The 15,765-nt window shown below is 45.2% G+C and overlaps 1 protein-coding gene across 12 annotated transcripts in view; it reads right to left on the reverse strand.

The window, feature by feature from the left end:
• The window catches only part of CTPS2 (CTP synthase 2), a 129,279-nt gene that overhangs the window by 17,707 nt on the left and 95,807 nt on the right, over nucleotides 1-15,765 (reverse strand). For all 12 annotated transcript variants that reach the window (XM_036839732.1, XM_036839734.1, XM_036839731.1 and 9 more), the window contains 2 exons: nucleotides 7,869-7,924; nucleotides 2,488-2,584 (listed from right to left, as the gene is read on the reverse strand). In XM_036839732.1, coding sequence (XP_036695627.1) covers nucleotides 2,488-2,584; nucleotides 7,869-7,924 — 153 coding nt within the window. The remainder of the gene's footprint in view (nucleotides 1-2,487; nucleotides 2,585-7,868; nucleotides 7,925-15,765) is intronic.

A 15,765-nucleotide genomic window follows, 5' to 3' on the forward strand; every position in this document is an offset into this window, starting at 1 on the left:
GCTGGGGTTTCAGCTTTCATCGTCTGACTACTAGCTCACGCCTCCCTTTGCACCCGTGGGGCCAGGTGTGTCCTACGGCGCTCACTGCCCGCTTCAGAAGTTTTGATGTAAGATCACCATTTGTTCCCTTCTGCAAAGGATTGATCTTTCAATTCTCAAATGATGACGATGATGATCCTTCTCCTATTTTGAGTCTTCTTTATAAAATAGTGGCAGTATCAGATAGTAGTTTTTCACGTTTGTTTTAATTTTTACTCCTTACTTAACTAAAGAAAAGTTGGAAACCCGAAAAAAAATAATAAAGCTTTGCTATACAAAATGGTAGCCCCTGGCCACAGGTGACCATTTAATAAACTCATTCAAATTAACTGAGCACATTTCAAGTGCTAAATAGCCACAAACAGCTAGTGGCTACCATATTGAACAGGGCAGAATACTCCATTATTGCAGCAGATTCTACTGGACAGCTCTGAATCCAGAAAAATCCAGTGTAGAAACCCTCTACATCATACCCAAGAAGAAGCCTCCTTGAATTAGAAGGACATTCAGGTATGAAAGCTTGGTGAGAGGAATGCCACCTTCTCCCAGGAAAGTGTCCCCTCAAGAAGAGAAGAAGAGAAACCACCTGCCCTTAGAAAAGAAAACAATGCCGCTTTAAATTAAAGATGTGATGAATCTTGCAGCACAGCATCTAGGGATGTCTCTGAAAGAAGCCGACAATAATTGTGTTTTTGTACCACTAGAGACAGAAGCTGAGCAACGGATCGCGTCACAGCCAGGGAAAAAATATTTGAATGAATGGATTGTTGCTCTGAATCACTTTACCCAAAAAATCCAATATGAGGAAAGAGACTAAAAACTTTTTATTTTGATGATGTTCTATCAGTCAGACAAAGTATCTTTTAAATAATGCTCTTAATTGCTTTGAAACAAATTCTGACATTATACTAATCTCAAGCTTTGTTGTTCCTTTTAGAACTCCTTCAGGAATGTAGTGATTCATGGATGTGATAAGGGTAGCTAAGATCAAAATCTTCTGGGAAATTTTCCTTAATAAAATGAATTCCCTTGCAGTCAGCTTTTTAAAAATTGCAAGGTTTTACAGCAGGTCTCATTTCCTTTCCAACCCACATGAAATTTGAAAGTGTCAATGGGAAACTAAATCCTTGCGATGAAGAAGCTTCTAAGTGTTTGCTGGTAATAATGAGAGACAGGAGAATTAAAGAGAATAAGTACTTGAACAAAGTAAACAAATAGTAATTTGCATAAGAAATTTCTCTGCCCTCTCACATGCCAGACTTAAGAGACTTCAACACCAAACAGTGATCCACACTATAAAAATTGTAAATGATGGGCATTTCCATCACAAGGACTACAGAAAATACATCCTCATATTCTAATTTAAAACTTCAGGCATGGATTGATAATCTTAAGTGGAATGTCCAATGAAAACAAGAAGAACAATAAAATCCCACAGGGGTGGTGGCAGAAGGAGGCTCCAACCTGGTTTAGCTCCAGCCCCAGCAGTGACTGGCTGGATGGCCCTGGCAGGTTGCTTAACCTCTCTGCACTCGGGTCTCCTTCTCCATAAAGTAGGAATAACATCACCTGCCTTGTAAGTTACACAAGGCACGTAGAGTCCCTAGCAAGGGGTCTGGTGAGAAGCATCTAGTCCACTGCTTGCCTTCTTTCTGGGTCTGGGTAACATGCTACAGTGGTCAAAGAAGCCTTTCCCAACTTCAGTACTCCTCCCTGCTCAGGACTTCTGAAGTACCTGAACAGTTGAGAGACAGAAAAGGAAAGGGACAGAGAAAAGGAGTTTGAAGTAGAAGAACAGTGACATGGACTAAAATGGAAAAGACAGTAGGAAAGCTAGAAGAAGAGTAAGTAGTTCGGGTTATCTGGAGCCTAAAGTATACAGATTGGAAAAGGCAGGTTCTAGAAAATGATGCTACCATTTTTAGAGTATCCTGTACACACTAAGCATTCAATAATGAGGATGGTTTATCCAACAAATTATTGTCACATGTGCTGCACAGTCAGTCACCAGTAGTGAGGAGGGCACTGGGCCATTCTTCCTCAGAGGAGGGAGAAAGCAGAGTGCTACTCAACAGTGGGCTGCCTGCCTTTCCCAGAGCGTCTAACCCAGAAGCTGCAACAAGAGACACCCCAGGAAGGGGGCAAGGACACTAGGAAGCATACTACTGGTAGATCTGGTAGGTTCTGAACACTACGTCATTTTATGGCAGGTTCACTCTAATAGGCCCCAAAATGATTAGTACTATAAGCACTCTAGTTTTTCATGCACTTTATATTTAGTGCATATTATTTCTATTTAGCTGCATATTTATTTCAAAGGAGAGAGGAAAAGAAAGAGAGCAAATAAAATGGGTCTCAAGTTATATCTTTGTATGCTTACGGTCGACAAAGAGACATTAGCTCACCACAATCACCACAAAAATTTTCAAAAATGAAGAGCCCACTTACTTGCTAGTTCAATGATTTCCATCCTCTCCCCATCGACATCCTGACCTACAAAACTTAAGTCATTCTGCTCAAGTTGGTTGATCAGGCTAGGATTCACCTGGGAAAACAAGAAATTAAGTGTCTTTGGACAGCAGAGCAATACAGACATATCAGCTTATGAAAATGTCCTCCACCAACTGGGTGGATTTTCCATTTCGGTGATGCGCTAACTAGGAGTTAATTTCTATTTATATTCAAATCTCAAAGCCTATTTTTAAATTCATGATGAACCTGATAAATAGTTGAATCACAGCCCTTAAATTTGGGAGGCCCACCTTCTATTGTCCAAAGATGAGTTTCAAAAAGTAGGACTGTGAGACTACATCAAACTAAAAACTTTCTACACAGCGAAGGAAACCATCATCAAAACAAAAAGGCGGGGAATTCCCTGGCAGTCCAGTGGTTAGGACTCCACACTCCCACTGCAGGGGGCACGGGTTCAATCCCTGGTTGGGGAACTAAGGTCCCTCAAGCCACGCAGCATGGCCAAAACAAACAAACAAACAAAACAAGGCAACCTACTGGAGAAGATATTTGCAAATCACATATCTGATAAGGGGCTAATATCCAAAATATATAAGGAACTCATACACCTCAACACCAAAAAAAAAAAGGGCAGAGGATCTGAATAGACCTTTTACCAAAGAAGACATACAGATGGCCAAAAGGTACATGAAAAGATACTCAACATCACTAATTATCAAGAAAATGTAAATCAAAACCACAATGAGCTATCACCTCATATCTGTTAGAAAGGCTATCATCAAAAATACAAGGAATAACAAATGTGGGAAAGGATGTAGAGAAAAGTTCTGCAATGCTGGTGGGACTGTAAATTGGTACAGCCACTAAGGAAAACAGTATGGAGACTCCTCAAAAAATTAAGAGTAGAACTACCATATGACCTAGCTATTCCACTTCTGGATACTTATCCAAAGAACATGAAAACACTAATTCAAAAAGATATATGCACACTATGTTCACTGCAGCATTATTTACAATAGCCATGATAAAAAAGAATTAAATCATGCCATTTGCAACAGTATGGATGGACCTTGAGGCTATTATGCTAAGTGAAATAAATCAAAGAAAGACAAATATGATTTCACTCATATGTTGAATCTAAAACAAAACAAGGGCTTCCCTGGTGGCACAGTGGTTAAGAATCCACCTGCCGATGCAGGGGACAGGGGTTCAAGCCCTGGTACAGGAAGATACCACATGCCGCGGAGCAACTAAGCCCGTGAGCCACAACTACTGAGCCCACGCGCCTAGAGCCCAAGCTCCACAACAAGAGAAGCCACTGCAATGAGAAGCCCAGGCACCGCAATGAAGAGCAGCCCCCTCTCGCCTCAACTAGAGAAAGCCCACGTGCAGCAATGAAGACCCAATGCAGCCAAAAAAAATGAATAAATAAATTTTAAAAATATATATTTAAAACAAAACAAAACCAACCAACAAACAAAATAAAACAAAAACAACTCACAGAGAACAGATTAGTGGTGACAAGCAGGGAAGGGGGTTGGGGGGTGGGCAAAATGGGTGAAGGGGATCAACTGCATGATAATGGATGGTAACTAGACTTCTGGTGGTGATCACCCTGTAGGGTATACAGATGTTGAACTACAATGCTGTACACCTGAAAGTTAATAATAATAACAATAAATAATATAATAAAAAAATAAATAATTTTTATAATAAAAAAAAAGTAGGACTGTGACACAGATATCTGTCTTGAAACCTTGAGACTAGCTATTGATAACTGTCCCTTTATTTGCCTCTTCCCTTGAGTTATGTGTAATTAACTCTCTCTCCCTAAATCACAAATCTGCTTGAGGATTGAAACTATCTTATTTCCCTTGTGACTAAACCAAAAGCTTTCTTTATATATAGTTACATAAACGCTCTAAAGAGAAGGTTGGAACCACTTTTCTACTAAAACACTGGTTATAGATGACAACTTGATGACCTGGCTCATGGCCCCTTCCCTCACTCATCTCATCAGCCGCCCTTTCCCAAACTTTTCAGCCTCTCCTTCACAGAAAGTGCTTCCTCATCGAAAATCAAAGTGGTGTCCCACCTGTCCTTCTCAATCTTAACCTCATATGCTTTTATTTCATTTTTAACATTAGGCTAGGTCTCATAATTTGTAATTATTTTTCCTTTTTTAACAGATTTATTGAAATATAATTCACATACCAGGACTTCCCTGGTGACGCAGTGGTTAAGAACCCGCCTGCCAATACAGGGGACACAGGTTTGATCCCTGGTCTGGGAAGATCCCACATGCCGCGGAGCAACTAAGCCCATGTGCCACAACTACTGAGCCCGTGCACCACAACTACTGAAGCCCGTGTGCCTAGAACCCATGCTCCGCAACAAGAGAAGCCACTGCAATGAGAAGCCCGTGCACTGCAACGAAGAGTACCCCCGCTCGCCACAACTAGAGAAAGCCCGCATGCAGCAACGAAGACCCAAAGCAGCCAAAAATTAAAAACAAACAAAATACCCTATACCTCTAACCATCATCCCCCAATTCCCTTATCACTGCGCGCACGCACACACACACACACACACACACCCAACCCTAGGCAACCACCAATCTCTATTCAATTTCTTTAGATTTGCCTATTCTGGGTATTTCATGTTAATGGACTCATACGATATGTGGTCTTTTGTGACTGGCTTCTTTCACTTCACATAATGTTTTCTAGGTTCATCTGTGTTGTAGCACGCATCAATACTTCAGTTCTTTTTATTGTCAATTTTTACTGTCATTTTATGGATATACCACATTTTATTTATCCATTCATCAGTTGACGGACATTTGGGTTGTTTCTACTTTTTTGGCTACTATGAATAATGCTGCAATGAACATTCGTGTACAAGTTGTGTGTGGACATATGTTTTAATTTCTCTTGGGAAATTAAATATACCTAGGGATGGAATTACTGGGTCATATGGTAACTCTGTTTAACCTTTTGAGGAACTACCAGATGATTTTCCAATGTGGCTGCACCATTTTACATTCCCACCAACAGTGTATGAGAGTTCCAGTTACTCCACATCCTCACCAATATTTATTATTTTCCATGTTTTTTTTTTTAATTTATTTATTTTTGGCTACGTTGGGTCTTCGTTGCTGCGCGCAGGCTTTCTCTAGTTGCGGCAAGCGGGAGCTACTCCTCGTTGCGGTGCACGGGCTTCTCATTGCGGTGGCTTCTCTTGTTGCAGAGCACAGGCTCCAGGCGCACAGGCTTCAGTAGTTGTGGTGCACGGGCTTCAGTAGATGTGGCTCGCGGGCTCCAGAGCACAGGCTCAGCAGTTGTGGCGCAGGGGCTTAGTTGCTCCGCAGCATGTGGGATCTTCCCGGACCAGGGCTCGAACCTGTGTCCCCTGCATTGGCAGGGGCACTCTCAACCTCTGTGCCACCAGGGAAGCTCTATTTTCCATGTTTTGATTATAGTCATCCGAGTGGGTGTAAAGTGGTATCTCTTTATGGTTTTGATTTGCATTTCCCTGATGACAAATGATGTTGTATATCTCTTCATTTTCTTATTGGTCATTCATATATCTTTTTTTGAGAAATGTCTCTTCAGATCTTTTGCCATTATTTTTTTTTTTTTTTTTTTAATTATTTATTCTTAGCTGTGTTGGGTCTTCGTTTCTGTGCGAGGGCTTTCTCTAGTTGCAGTGAGCGGGGGCCACTCTTCATCGCGGTGCACAGGCCTCTCACTACCACGGCCTCTCTTGTTGCAGAGCACAGGCTCCAGACGCGCAGGCTCAGTAATTGTGGCTCAGGGGCCCAGTTGCTCCGCGGCATGTGGGATCTTCCCAGACCAGGGCTCGAACCCGTGTCCCCTGCATTGGCAGGCAGATTCTCAACCACTGCACCACCAGGGAAGCCCACCATTATTTATTATTGAGTTGTACGAATTCTTTATATATTCTAGACACAAGTACTTTGTCCAACATATGACTCAATCTGTAATTATTTCATCTGTTAATTTTTGTCCTCTCCAATTAGAACGGAAGCTCCCTAAGAGGAGGGAGACCATGTGTGTCTTTCCCCCTCTCATCTCCAGTACATATGAGATGCAAAATAAGCATGAAGGAATGAATGGCCACACCATCACGTGCACAGTAGTTCTTACAACTTCTAGTTACCACTTAGGCAAAGCAGCTCAATAATTTTTGTCCCACCAGTTGACCCAGTTCCCAACGGAAATAAGACCAAAAATGGCCTACACTCAGCAAATTATGTTCCCTAATTGTAGTGACACTATTGGTAGCCTACCTGGCATTGACTCCCACTTGTCCTCCCTCAAAACAGAATGCTGGGCTTGTTCTGGTATCTACTCCACCCACATATGGCCCATGGGACTCCATCTTCCCCATTCTAGAAGATGGTCCTAATTGGTCTAAGCCAAACATGATAAAACCATCCCTCTTGGCAGATGAATGATGCAAGAATCCAGGTTTAAGCCTGGTTCAGCACTGCCCTGGCAATGGTTACTGGTTCACAAGTGGGCAGGTAATCTAAATTGACCCAATCAGGTCTAGGAGAGATGCATGTTGCCTCACTTGCCACTGGCAGCCATCTTACAACTATGAGGGAGACCAGCCTAAGGACAAGGCAGACACACAGAAAAGGGTAGGGCCAAGGGACTCCTAGACACAGCAGGAGCCCTGACTGTACCATGCCTGGAGCCCGCCAAGCCTCTGGACTACCTATTACCTGAGATAACAAATTTCCTTATTGCTTAGGCTGGTTTCAGTGAATAATGAGCAGGAATTTTGACTCTTCACAGTCAAAAGTATTGTAATTGGTACACCAATTAATCCCTGTACAGACAATTTGAATTTTGGGGAATGTAGGCTTCTCATATGGCAATCTCAACAATAACTCCTCTTAATCATGCGACACTAAGCTTCCAAGAGGCTCCCAAACCAAGAGTCCATCATGTGATACCCAGAGACACATCCCTATCCCGAGAGGCATTTGGTTCAGAAGATGCAAGTACCCTTTTCCCAACTCTGCCAAAATAAAGGGCAGGAGGTTCAGGATAAGGATAACAACTTTATCTCGGTCTAAGAGACAGCAGTTAGGGTAACGGAGAGTCCTGAAATGTCCCATGTGCAGATACTTAAAGATTTTGCCTTTGGAAAGCCAAGACCAGAGTCTCCCCGCCCCTACCCGCCTCCTCTGGGAAGTCTGGCACTTCTCCGCTGAGCACTATGGACGCCAGGCTGGACAGCTTCTCCAGAGGCCCGCTTGTGATCACCGGGGCGCCTCACACTAAGCATCTATATTCCACAGTAATTCAGTGTGACAGCCATACCTCATACCGATGTCTGTGTCTTTCTTCTATAAAAGGAACGTCACCATAAAGTTTTCCTGCAAAGATATGAAAGTGAAATGAATACTGTAGTAATCAGCTTTGGAACCACATCCATGGCATCTGTGTGGGGGAAATCTCTTTGATCTCTATCGGTCTATCAGACGCCTAAAAATGAAGCAGACTCTAGATAGTAATCTCGATTTTCTTTTCTTATAGGACAGCCATAGCTTCTTTGAAACCCTGAAGCAATTCTCAAGTAAGCCATCAGCAGTGCACAGAGGGAAGCCCACCATGGGCTCCAGCAGAGGCCCTCCTTTCATACGCCTGCCTGCAGAACAGAGAGCCCCAGTGACATCTGCACCATCACCATTGCGCAGATTCACAACGGGGCTCATGTTACAAAAGAAGAAAATGAAACCAAGAGAAGGGAAACGAAACCAAAGGACTTGCCCAAAGCCCCGCCCCGCTGGCCATGCCATCCTGTCTGGAGCGCAGGCCTCCACACTCCCCCGGCCCAACGCTTTCTCCACTACACCAGCCGCCTCTACTTTCGCATGGTACTGGCCACACTGGTTTACACCCCACCTTAAAAATATGCCTATCCTTTGACTAAAATTTGACCTCTAAGAATTTACCCCAGAAAACAGAAACGAGGACAGAGATGTAACCACAAAGATGTGACCTGCTGCGTTATTAGCAGAGGACAATCGGAAACCAGCATCGCCTCAGGAACGGAGGGCTGCTGGCAGGAATGAGAGCACATCTCCACCCACAGTTCTCAACCAGGGGTGTGTGGCAGAGAATCACACGCGCGGCTGCTTGGACAGGCCCGTGTCGCAGCGGGAGTCGCAGCCCAGGGCAGCATCTCGGGCACAGCCTGTCTGGCGATGGACACGGGGGCCAGTGGGACGCCCAGTGACCCCAGTGTGAGGTGGAGAGGAGCGGGGTCTGTCACCAGACACCTCTCAACAACATAGGGCCCATCGGGCACGTGGAGAAGCAGGATGGCCAAGTGGGTCACAGCACTGGAGCAGGCACAGGGGCCGACGACTATTCCCTCCGCACCGGCTCTCAGCACGCAGACCCCAGGCTCACAGCCAGGGGACGGAAAGACCCGCCGACAGCGCTGGAACACATCGCCGAACCCCAGCAGAATCAGGAGCAGGGCTCGAGTCCACAGGCAGGGGACTGCCAGACTCTCCAAGGTGTCATCAGGCTGCGGAACAGGATGTTTCAACCCAGAGACCGAATGTCTCACATCCCGCTTGAGCTTTTTTTTTTTTTGGCTGTGTTGGGTATTCCTTTCTGTGCCAGGGCTTTCTCTAGTTGCGGCAAGCGGGGGCCACTCTTCATCGCGGTGCGCAGGCCTCTCACTATCGCGGCCTCTCCCGTTGCGGAGCACAGGCTCCAGACGCGCAGGCTCAGTAATTGTGGCTCACGGGCTTAGTTGCTCCGCGGCATGTGGGATCTTCCCAGGCCGGGGCTCGAACCCGTGTCCCCTGCATTGGCAGGCAGATTCTCAACCACTGCACTACCAGGGAAGACCCCCGCTTGAGCTTTTGACTTGGATAAAGAAAACGCAAACTGGCTGTATTCTCTATGACTCAGTGTGATCAATTATCATGACTGAACTTCTACTTGCAATTCTGTGCATACAGAGTTCCCTGGTGACGATGTCAATGACAGTGAGTATTTAGGTATGTGCCTTAGAAGAAAAATGGGCATAGTGGGGGCAGGGAGCTCCTTTGAGAGAACTCCAACATGCCACTGCCAGGGGGTCATTCAAGACAGAGCCCTGGGCTTCCCTGGTGGCACAGTGGTTGAGAGTCCGCCTGCCAATGCAGGGGACACGGGTTCGGGCCCTGGTCCGGGAGGATCCCACATGCTGCGGAGCGGCTGGGCCCGTGCGCCACAGCTACTGAGCCCACGCACCGCAACTACTGAGGCCTGTGCACCTACAGCCCATGCTCCGCAACGAGAGAGGCCACTACAATGAGAGGCCCGCTCGCCGCAACTGGGGAAAGCCTGTGTGCATCAATGAAGACCCAACACACCCCAAAATAAAATAAAAAAAAAAAAAAAAAAAAAAAAAAAAAAAAGACAGAGCCCTTTGTACTCAAACTATAGGTTCATAAAAATTAAAGAACATATGGAAGACGATAGCACAATAATGCCCAGTTGCAAAAAATGGAAACACTTATACCATGAAGTTACAAGAAAAAGCAGTTGAAACATCTGGACCTAACTTTGAGAGGATTCTGATTCTCCTCTGACCTCTAACTTTGTCACTGATCTTTTCCTCCTAGAGTCCAAAGTGTCTTCTCTCCTCCCTTCATTAGGACAGATGACTAAGCAAATCCAATAACAGAGCCTGCCAATACTAACAGAGATGGTGAGGAAAATGGCAAAAACCTCCAAATTAGGATATAAGTAATTATATTGAGGAATTATATCTGAGTCATCGGGACTAGCAGGATATTGCACGAACTTTTGAACCTGCGTGGCTTGTGCCTGCTGCCTGGCTTAAGACAAACTTTGTGTTTGCTATGAAATCCCAGAAGTGACAGGAAGAGGGGAGGTATAGTGACTCTGGAGCCAGAATGCCTGGCTTTAAATTCCACTATACCATGTAATGGATGTGTGGCTTCGGCAAATTACTGTACCTCTCTGCCTCAGCTTCCTCATCTGTAAAATGGGGGTGATGACAGTCTCTATTTCATAGCGTTGTTGTGAGGACTGAATAAATCAAAACATGTGAAACACTTAAAACAGTAAGTAAACCATGTGATTGGTATAGTTATCTCTAGACTATGAAATCCAAACAGAAAGAATGGAAGCTAGAACATAAGTTCTACAAGATAATAGACAAGATAGGGACCCATCCCCTCAATTCTTGAGACCAGTGTCTAGCACATAAGCAGGTACTCGATACATATTTGTTTAATGAATGAAGCATATATATGGGGCGGGGGGGCGGTACATGGTACACGATGAAACATGTTTTCAGAACTTTGGAAATGCTGTTTTGTGCACTCAAAATCTTTCTTAATCACTGACAAATCTATCAAGAATGAATTCATGAAATTAATCCATTGCCATATCCATGAAAAAAGAAAAAAAATTAAATTTCCATTAAACTATATGTTGAGAATCAACTCAGAATGTTACCAGGTGAAAACACCTTAAAATCAAAAACTAAGGGGCTTCCCTGGTGGCGCAGTGGTTGAGAATCTGCCTGCCAATGCAGGGGACACGGGTTCGAGCCCTGGTCTCGGAAGATCCCACGTGCCGCGGAGCAACTAGGCCCGTGAGCCACAACTACCGAGCCTGCACGTCTGGAGCCTGTGCCCCGCAACAAGAGAGGCCGCGACAGTGAAAGGCCCGCGCACCGCAATGAAGAGTGGCCCCCGCTTGCCGCAACTAGAGAAAGCCCTCGCACAGAAACGAAGACCCAACAGAGCCAAAAATAAATAAATACATAAATAAATTTATTTAAAAAAAAAAAATCAAAAACTAAGTATTCTCACTGCAGGGCTGCCCTGGCACCAGAAATTCTGATTTCCATGCTCTCAGGAGAGTGCCCAGGCACGTGGGTTTTTACAAAGCACCGAGTGACTCCCTGTGCATTCCTCGTCAGTAACCACTGAGCCACAGTGTCACTGAACGTGCTGTAGGGGGGACAATCAATGACAAGCGAGATGCTGGATGCTGCTGGACGCAGAGTGTATCCAGGTGCGGACTGAAAAGACTAAGAGGTAGATATGCCATGTTGTTAGGAGCGCTTCTCTGGACGGATTTATTGAGCACACATGCCACGTGGTAAGCCTAGGCACAGGGGGACATCCTCAACAATGACAAAGTGACATGGTCTTCCTTCCTGTCCTAGTCTTTTTGGAGACAAAATAAAATGCAACAGAGATTAACTGCACATAAGCTTAATGTTCACTTAAGAAGCAAGTAGCAGCAAAGCTTTAGAGAAAGACACCTGATAAGGTCTTAGGACCTACAAAATACTCTCAGTGTAGGCAGCAAGACACCAACAATGCATATAATAGCATCGTCAGAAACCAAAACCCTGCCGAATTACACCTTCTCCTTCTCTAATTCGCTACTGGGTAGATTCTGTCTCATATATAATATATATTTAACCCACTAACGCTCCTGCCAATCCCCACCCTCCTGTTAATAATCCGAGCATCTGAACCTGCACCTTTCTCTTTCCTTTTCAGAGCAAAAATTTCCCCCACAAAAAGCTATACAAGCTAAAAGGTGGAAACAACCCAAATGTCCATGGACAGGTGAATGGATAAACAAAAATGGTATATCCATGCAATGGAATATTATGCAGCCTTAAAAAGGAAGGAAACCCTGACACATGCTACCATATGGATGAACCTTAAGGACTTTATGCTAAATGACATAAGTCAGCCAGAAAAAGCAAATGCTACATAACTCCACATATATGAGGCACCCAGGGTCATCAAATTCTTGGAGAGAGAAAGCAGAATGGTGGTTTCCAGGGGCTGGGGGCAAGAGGAATCAGGAGTTGTCGTTTAATGGGTAAGATGCCTTAGTTTTGCAAGATGAAAAAGTTCTGGAGATCAGCTGCACAACAATGTGAATATACTTAACACTTCTGAATTGTACACATAGAAATGGTTAAGATCATAAATTTTATGTTACGTGTATTTTACCACTAAAATTTTAAAAAGTAAAAGGTAAACAGCCCCATTCTTGCTCCCACCACTCTCTCTTCCTCTGACTCCCTTTTTATCCAACACCCCCATCCCCACCCTTTGCAACCCAGCTTTCATTCCTGTCATTTTACTGAACTGCTCTCTAAAACCCAGCAGATCTGTCCTCAGTGAGGACCGGAGTAACGCCCCCACCCCCCATCTGTAACCTCTGCTCCTCTCTGGACTCCCCTTGCCCCGCCTCCCTGATCTGCGGCCTCTACTGGGGACAGCTGCCCAAGCTTACACCCTCCCTTCCTCTCCCACCTTCACTCCCCGGGAAGCTGTCAGCCATATGCTCCCGTTCTACACCTCCCGATCCTTACCTTTCACCCGGCCTCCACATTTCCTATTTCCAGGGGGCCAGAAGAAATCACCCGTAGTGTGCAATAAAGCTAAAATCACTACCTGATGGGCTTCATTACCTCTCTCTCAGAAGACCTGCTGTGCTTTTGCACAAATATCTTTTAACTGCTGTACCAGTGTCTTAATTTGACTCACTTTTAAGACTGCCCAGAACCTTGCCCTGTACTAATTAGGTATTACAGGAGCTAGAGCTCTCTTTGTATGTGCAAGGATTTGCTGGTGTTTGTCTAGAGATCCCAAGAGGCTGCCCAGAGTGCAGATTTTTGGTGTATTTGGCTTGCATAGTGTCGGCAGACACACAGTTTTTAATTTTTAAATAAGTTGCCAACATTTAAAAATCAGAAGATTTCTCATAAAACTCTATTTCCAGATTCTCTTAAAAATTTAGAAGACTGGCAACAGTGAATCCACAGTCCTTCATGCAACTATCAGCTGTAGCAGTTACTCCTTTGATGGGTCAAGTGCTTGTCAATTTGCCCCAGGCCCCACCATTCCCTATGGCCTCTCTAACTCTGAGGCCTACTGTAACTGCCATTGATTGTTGAGCTTAAGCCATGGCATTTCTCACACTTGGCCGTGTAACTCGTTCACATTCCCAACCGGGGCCTACTGGCCCAGCTGCTCAGTCCAAGGTTGATTCAGTGTCCTTCCTCAAGCCAAGCACCCGATTTCAACTGGCTTTCAGAAGCCGGGGTGGGCTCTTCACTCCCTGTTCTCCTCCACAAGACACTCCTCCTGAAACCTGCAGAAGCCTGTCTTGGGGCTTTCAGTGCGAGGAGGCTCAGCTCTGGGGGCTGTTTGGGGGTTTCTGTCCCCTCTTTGATTAAGGTCCAGCCATTTGGCAGAGTGAGGTGGTCAGGAGTTCAGGCTCTGAAATCAGCTCAGTGACTTTCTAACAAGTGACTTCACCATGCTGCGACACGGTCCTCGCGTGCAAAATGCGGCTGGCTGCCAGGGGTGTTGACAGGCATAACTGAAAAGATGCCCATCGTGTCCTAGTGACCGATACTTGGAAAGTGCACGGTCCGGTATCTTTCTCCTTCTCCATTTTTTACTTCTGGATTTTAGCAGATCATTCCTTTAATTTTTAGAAAACATCTCATTTCTTTTAAGTATCTAAACTCCTCCCCTTACCCTAATTTTATTTTTCATGCTCTGCTTTTATCTCAATTTTCTATTATGAAAATGCTAACTTTCTAGTTTAAAAATGCTAGTCCTTCCCTTTAACTCTACACTGCAGGGTCACATGCTTTTCCATTGCTTGTATCTCCTTTTATTCCCACCCACCCTCCCTTTTAGTATTCTCATCGTATTTTTTTAAACTCTTTTCTTAGATTTTCTGCATTCTTCTGCTAGACCATATTAGCAGGTTGGGGAGCCAGGAAACCAGAACGGAGGGGCTTGAGAGAACCTGCAAGACAAAGGGGCTGCCTGCCCCCCACCCCTCGGCTCACCTCTCCTCCCCACCCACTGGCCCCGTGAGAGCCCATTCTTAACACAGGCCACTAACTGAAGTTTACCCCGAGCTCTGAGAGAATCACAGGTCAATACAATAAACCCTCCCCATTCACGATCCTAGCATCGCACTGGAATAGTGCTTTCCTGTGCCAGGCGCTGTTCTAAGGACCCACGTGCATAGCTGATTTAGCCCTCACAAGGCCCCCACAAGGTAGCAGCTCTTCTGATGTCCATTTTCTAGATGCAGAACTGAGGGTGAGCAGCTACACAGCCAGCGACTGAGAGCTGGGGATGGGGCGGTGTGACTCCAGGGGCTGGGTTGTAACCACTTCCCGAGTTCTCACAGATGAAGTGCTCAGGACAGAGCTGGTCCAGTAAGGGGGACATAAATGCTTTAACACCTTACAATTAAAGGAGCTATGTCCCAGACCTGTGAGCCCCCATATCCACGAATACACTTTGCTGGGAAAGCCCCAGCAAAAGGCAAGAAGCAGCTGGGGAGAGAGGGAGCCCCACTGTGGGCTGTCCATGGGGAGGCCCACCACGCTCCTTTCAAACTCCTATCTCAGCGCAACATGTTACCATGGCACGGACTTTCTGGGTCCCTAACTCCCTGTGATCTCTTTCAAACTGTTTTATAAATCACCTCATTAACCCAGCCAAGGTTTTTTGTGTGGCGTGGTTTTTTCCTCAAACTTCCTAACAATCTAATCACACAAGGAACTAGAAGCTGTTTTTGTCTATCAACGCTTGAATAAGAGATAAGAAAGCAAAAGCAGTTTTTCTAGCCTGAAAATTTCTTCCCCTTATCCGCCTGTCTTTCAGTTCTTTCAAATTTGAGATTAAACCACTCTGCATTCCCAATGCCATGAATTTCACCCAGATTCTTAATACAGGGACTCACTCAATACCTTCCTAATTGGCCTCTTGCCTCTGTTCTCTCAAAACAAAAACCTCTTTCTCTTACAGCAAAGCAGAACCAAGCCTTTCAGTCAAGTCCTTCTCCTTATTATGAGGAAATGCAGACAAGGTCCCCAAAAGGAATTAAGTCTTTTCCTGAACTATTCAATTTTCACCTGCTGCGTCCAGACAGCTTCGCTGGCCTCCTGCAGCCTAGACTCTGCCACACTCACTAGCAGCTGGCGTCACCCTGAGGAGCTCTTCCCAGCCTCCTCTGCCAGCTGACGTCTGCCAGCATCAACTCATTGTCCCCATGTCGTCTGCCCTGAGGATGAGGGTCATGTCAGAACTCTGATGGGAAATCACCAGGACCTGGTCTCCAGCTGTGCGCACTGCACAGCAGGGGGCTCTTAATTCCTTCCAATACGTCATGCTGCATC

Source organism: Balaenoptera musculus, chromosome X (genome assembly GCF_009873245.2).
Source record: "Balaenoptera musculus isolate JJ_BM4_2016_0621 chromosome X, mBalMus1.pri.v3, whole genome shotgun sequence".
NCBI lineage: Eukaryota > Metazoa > Chordata > Mammalia > Artiodactyla > Balaenopteridae > Balaenoptera > Balaenoptera musculus.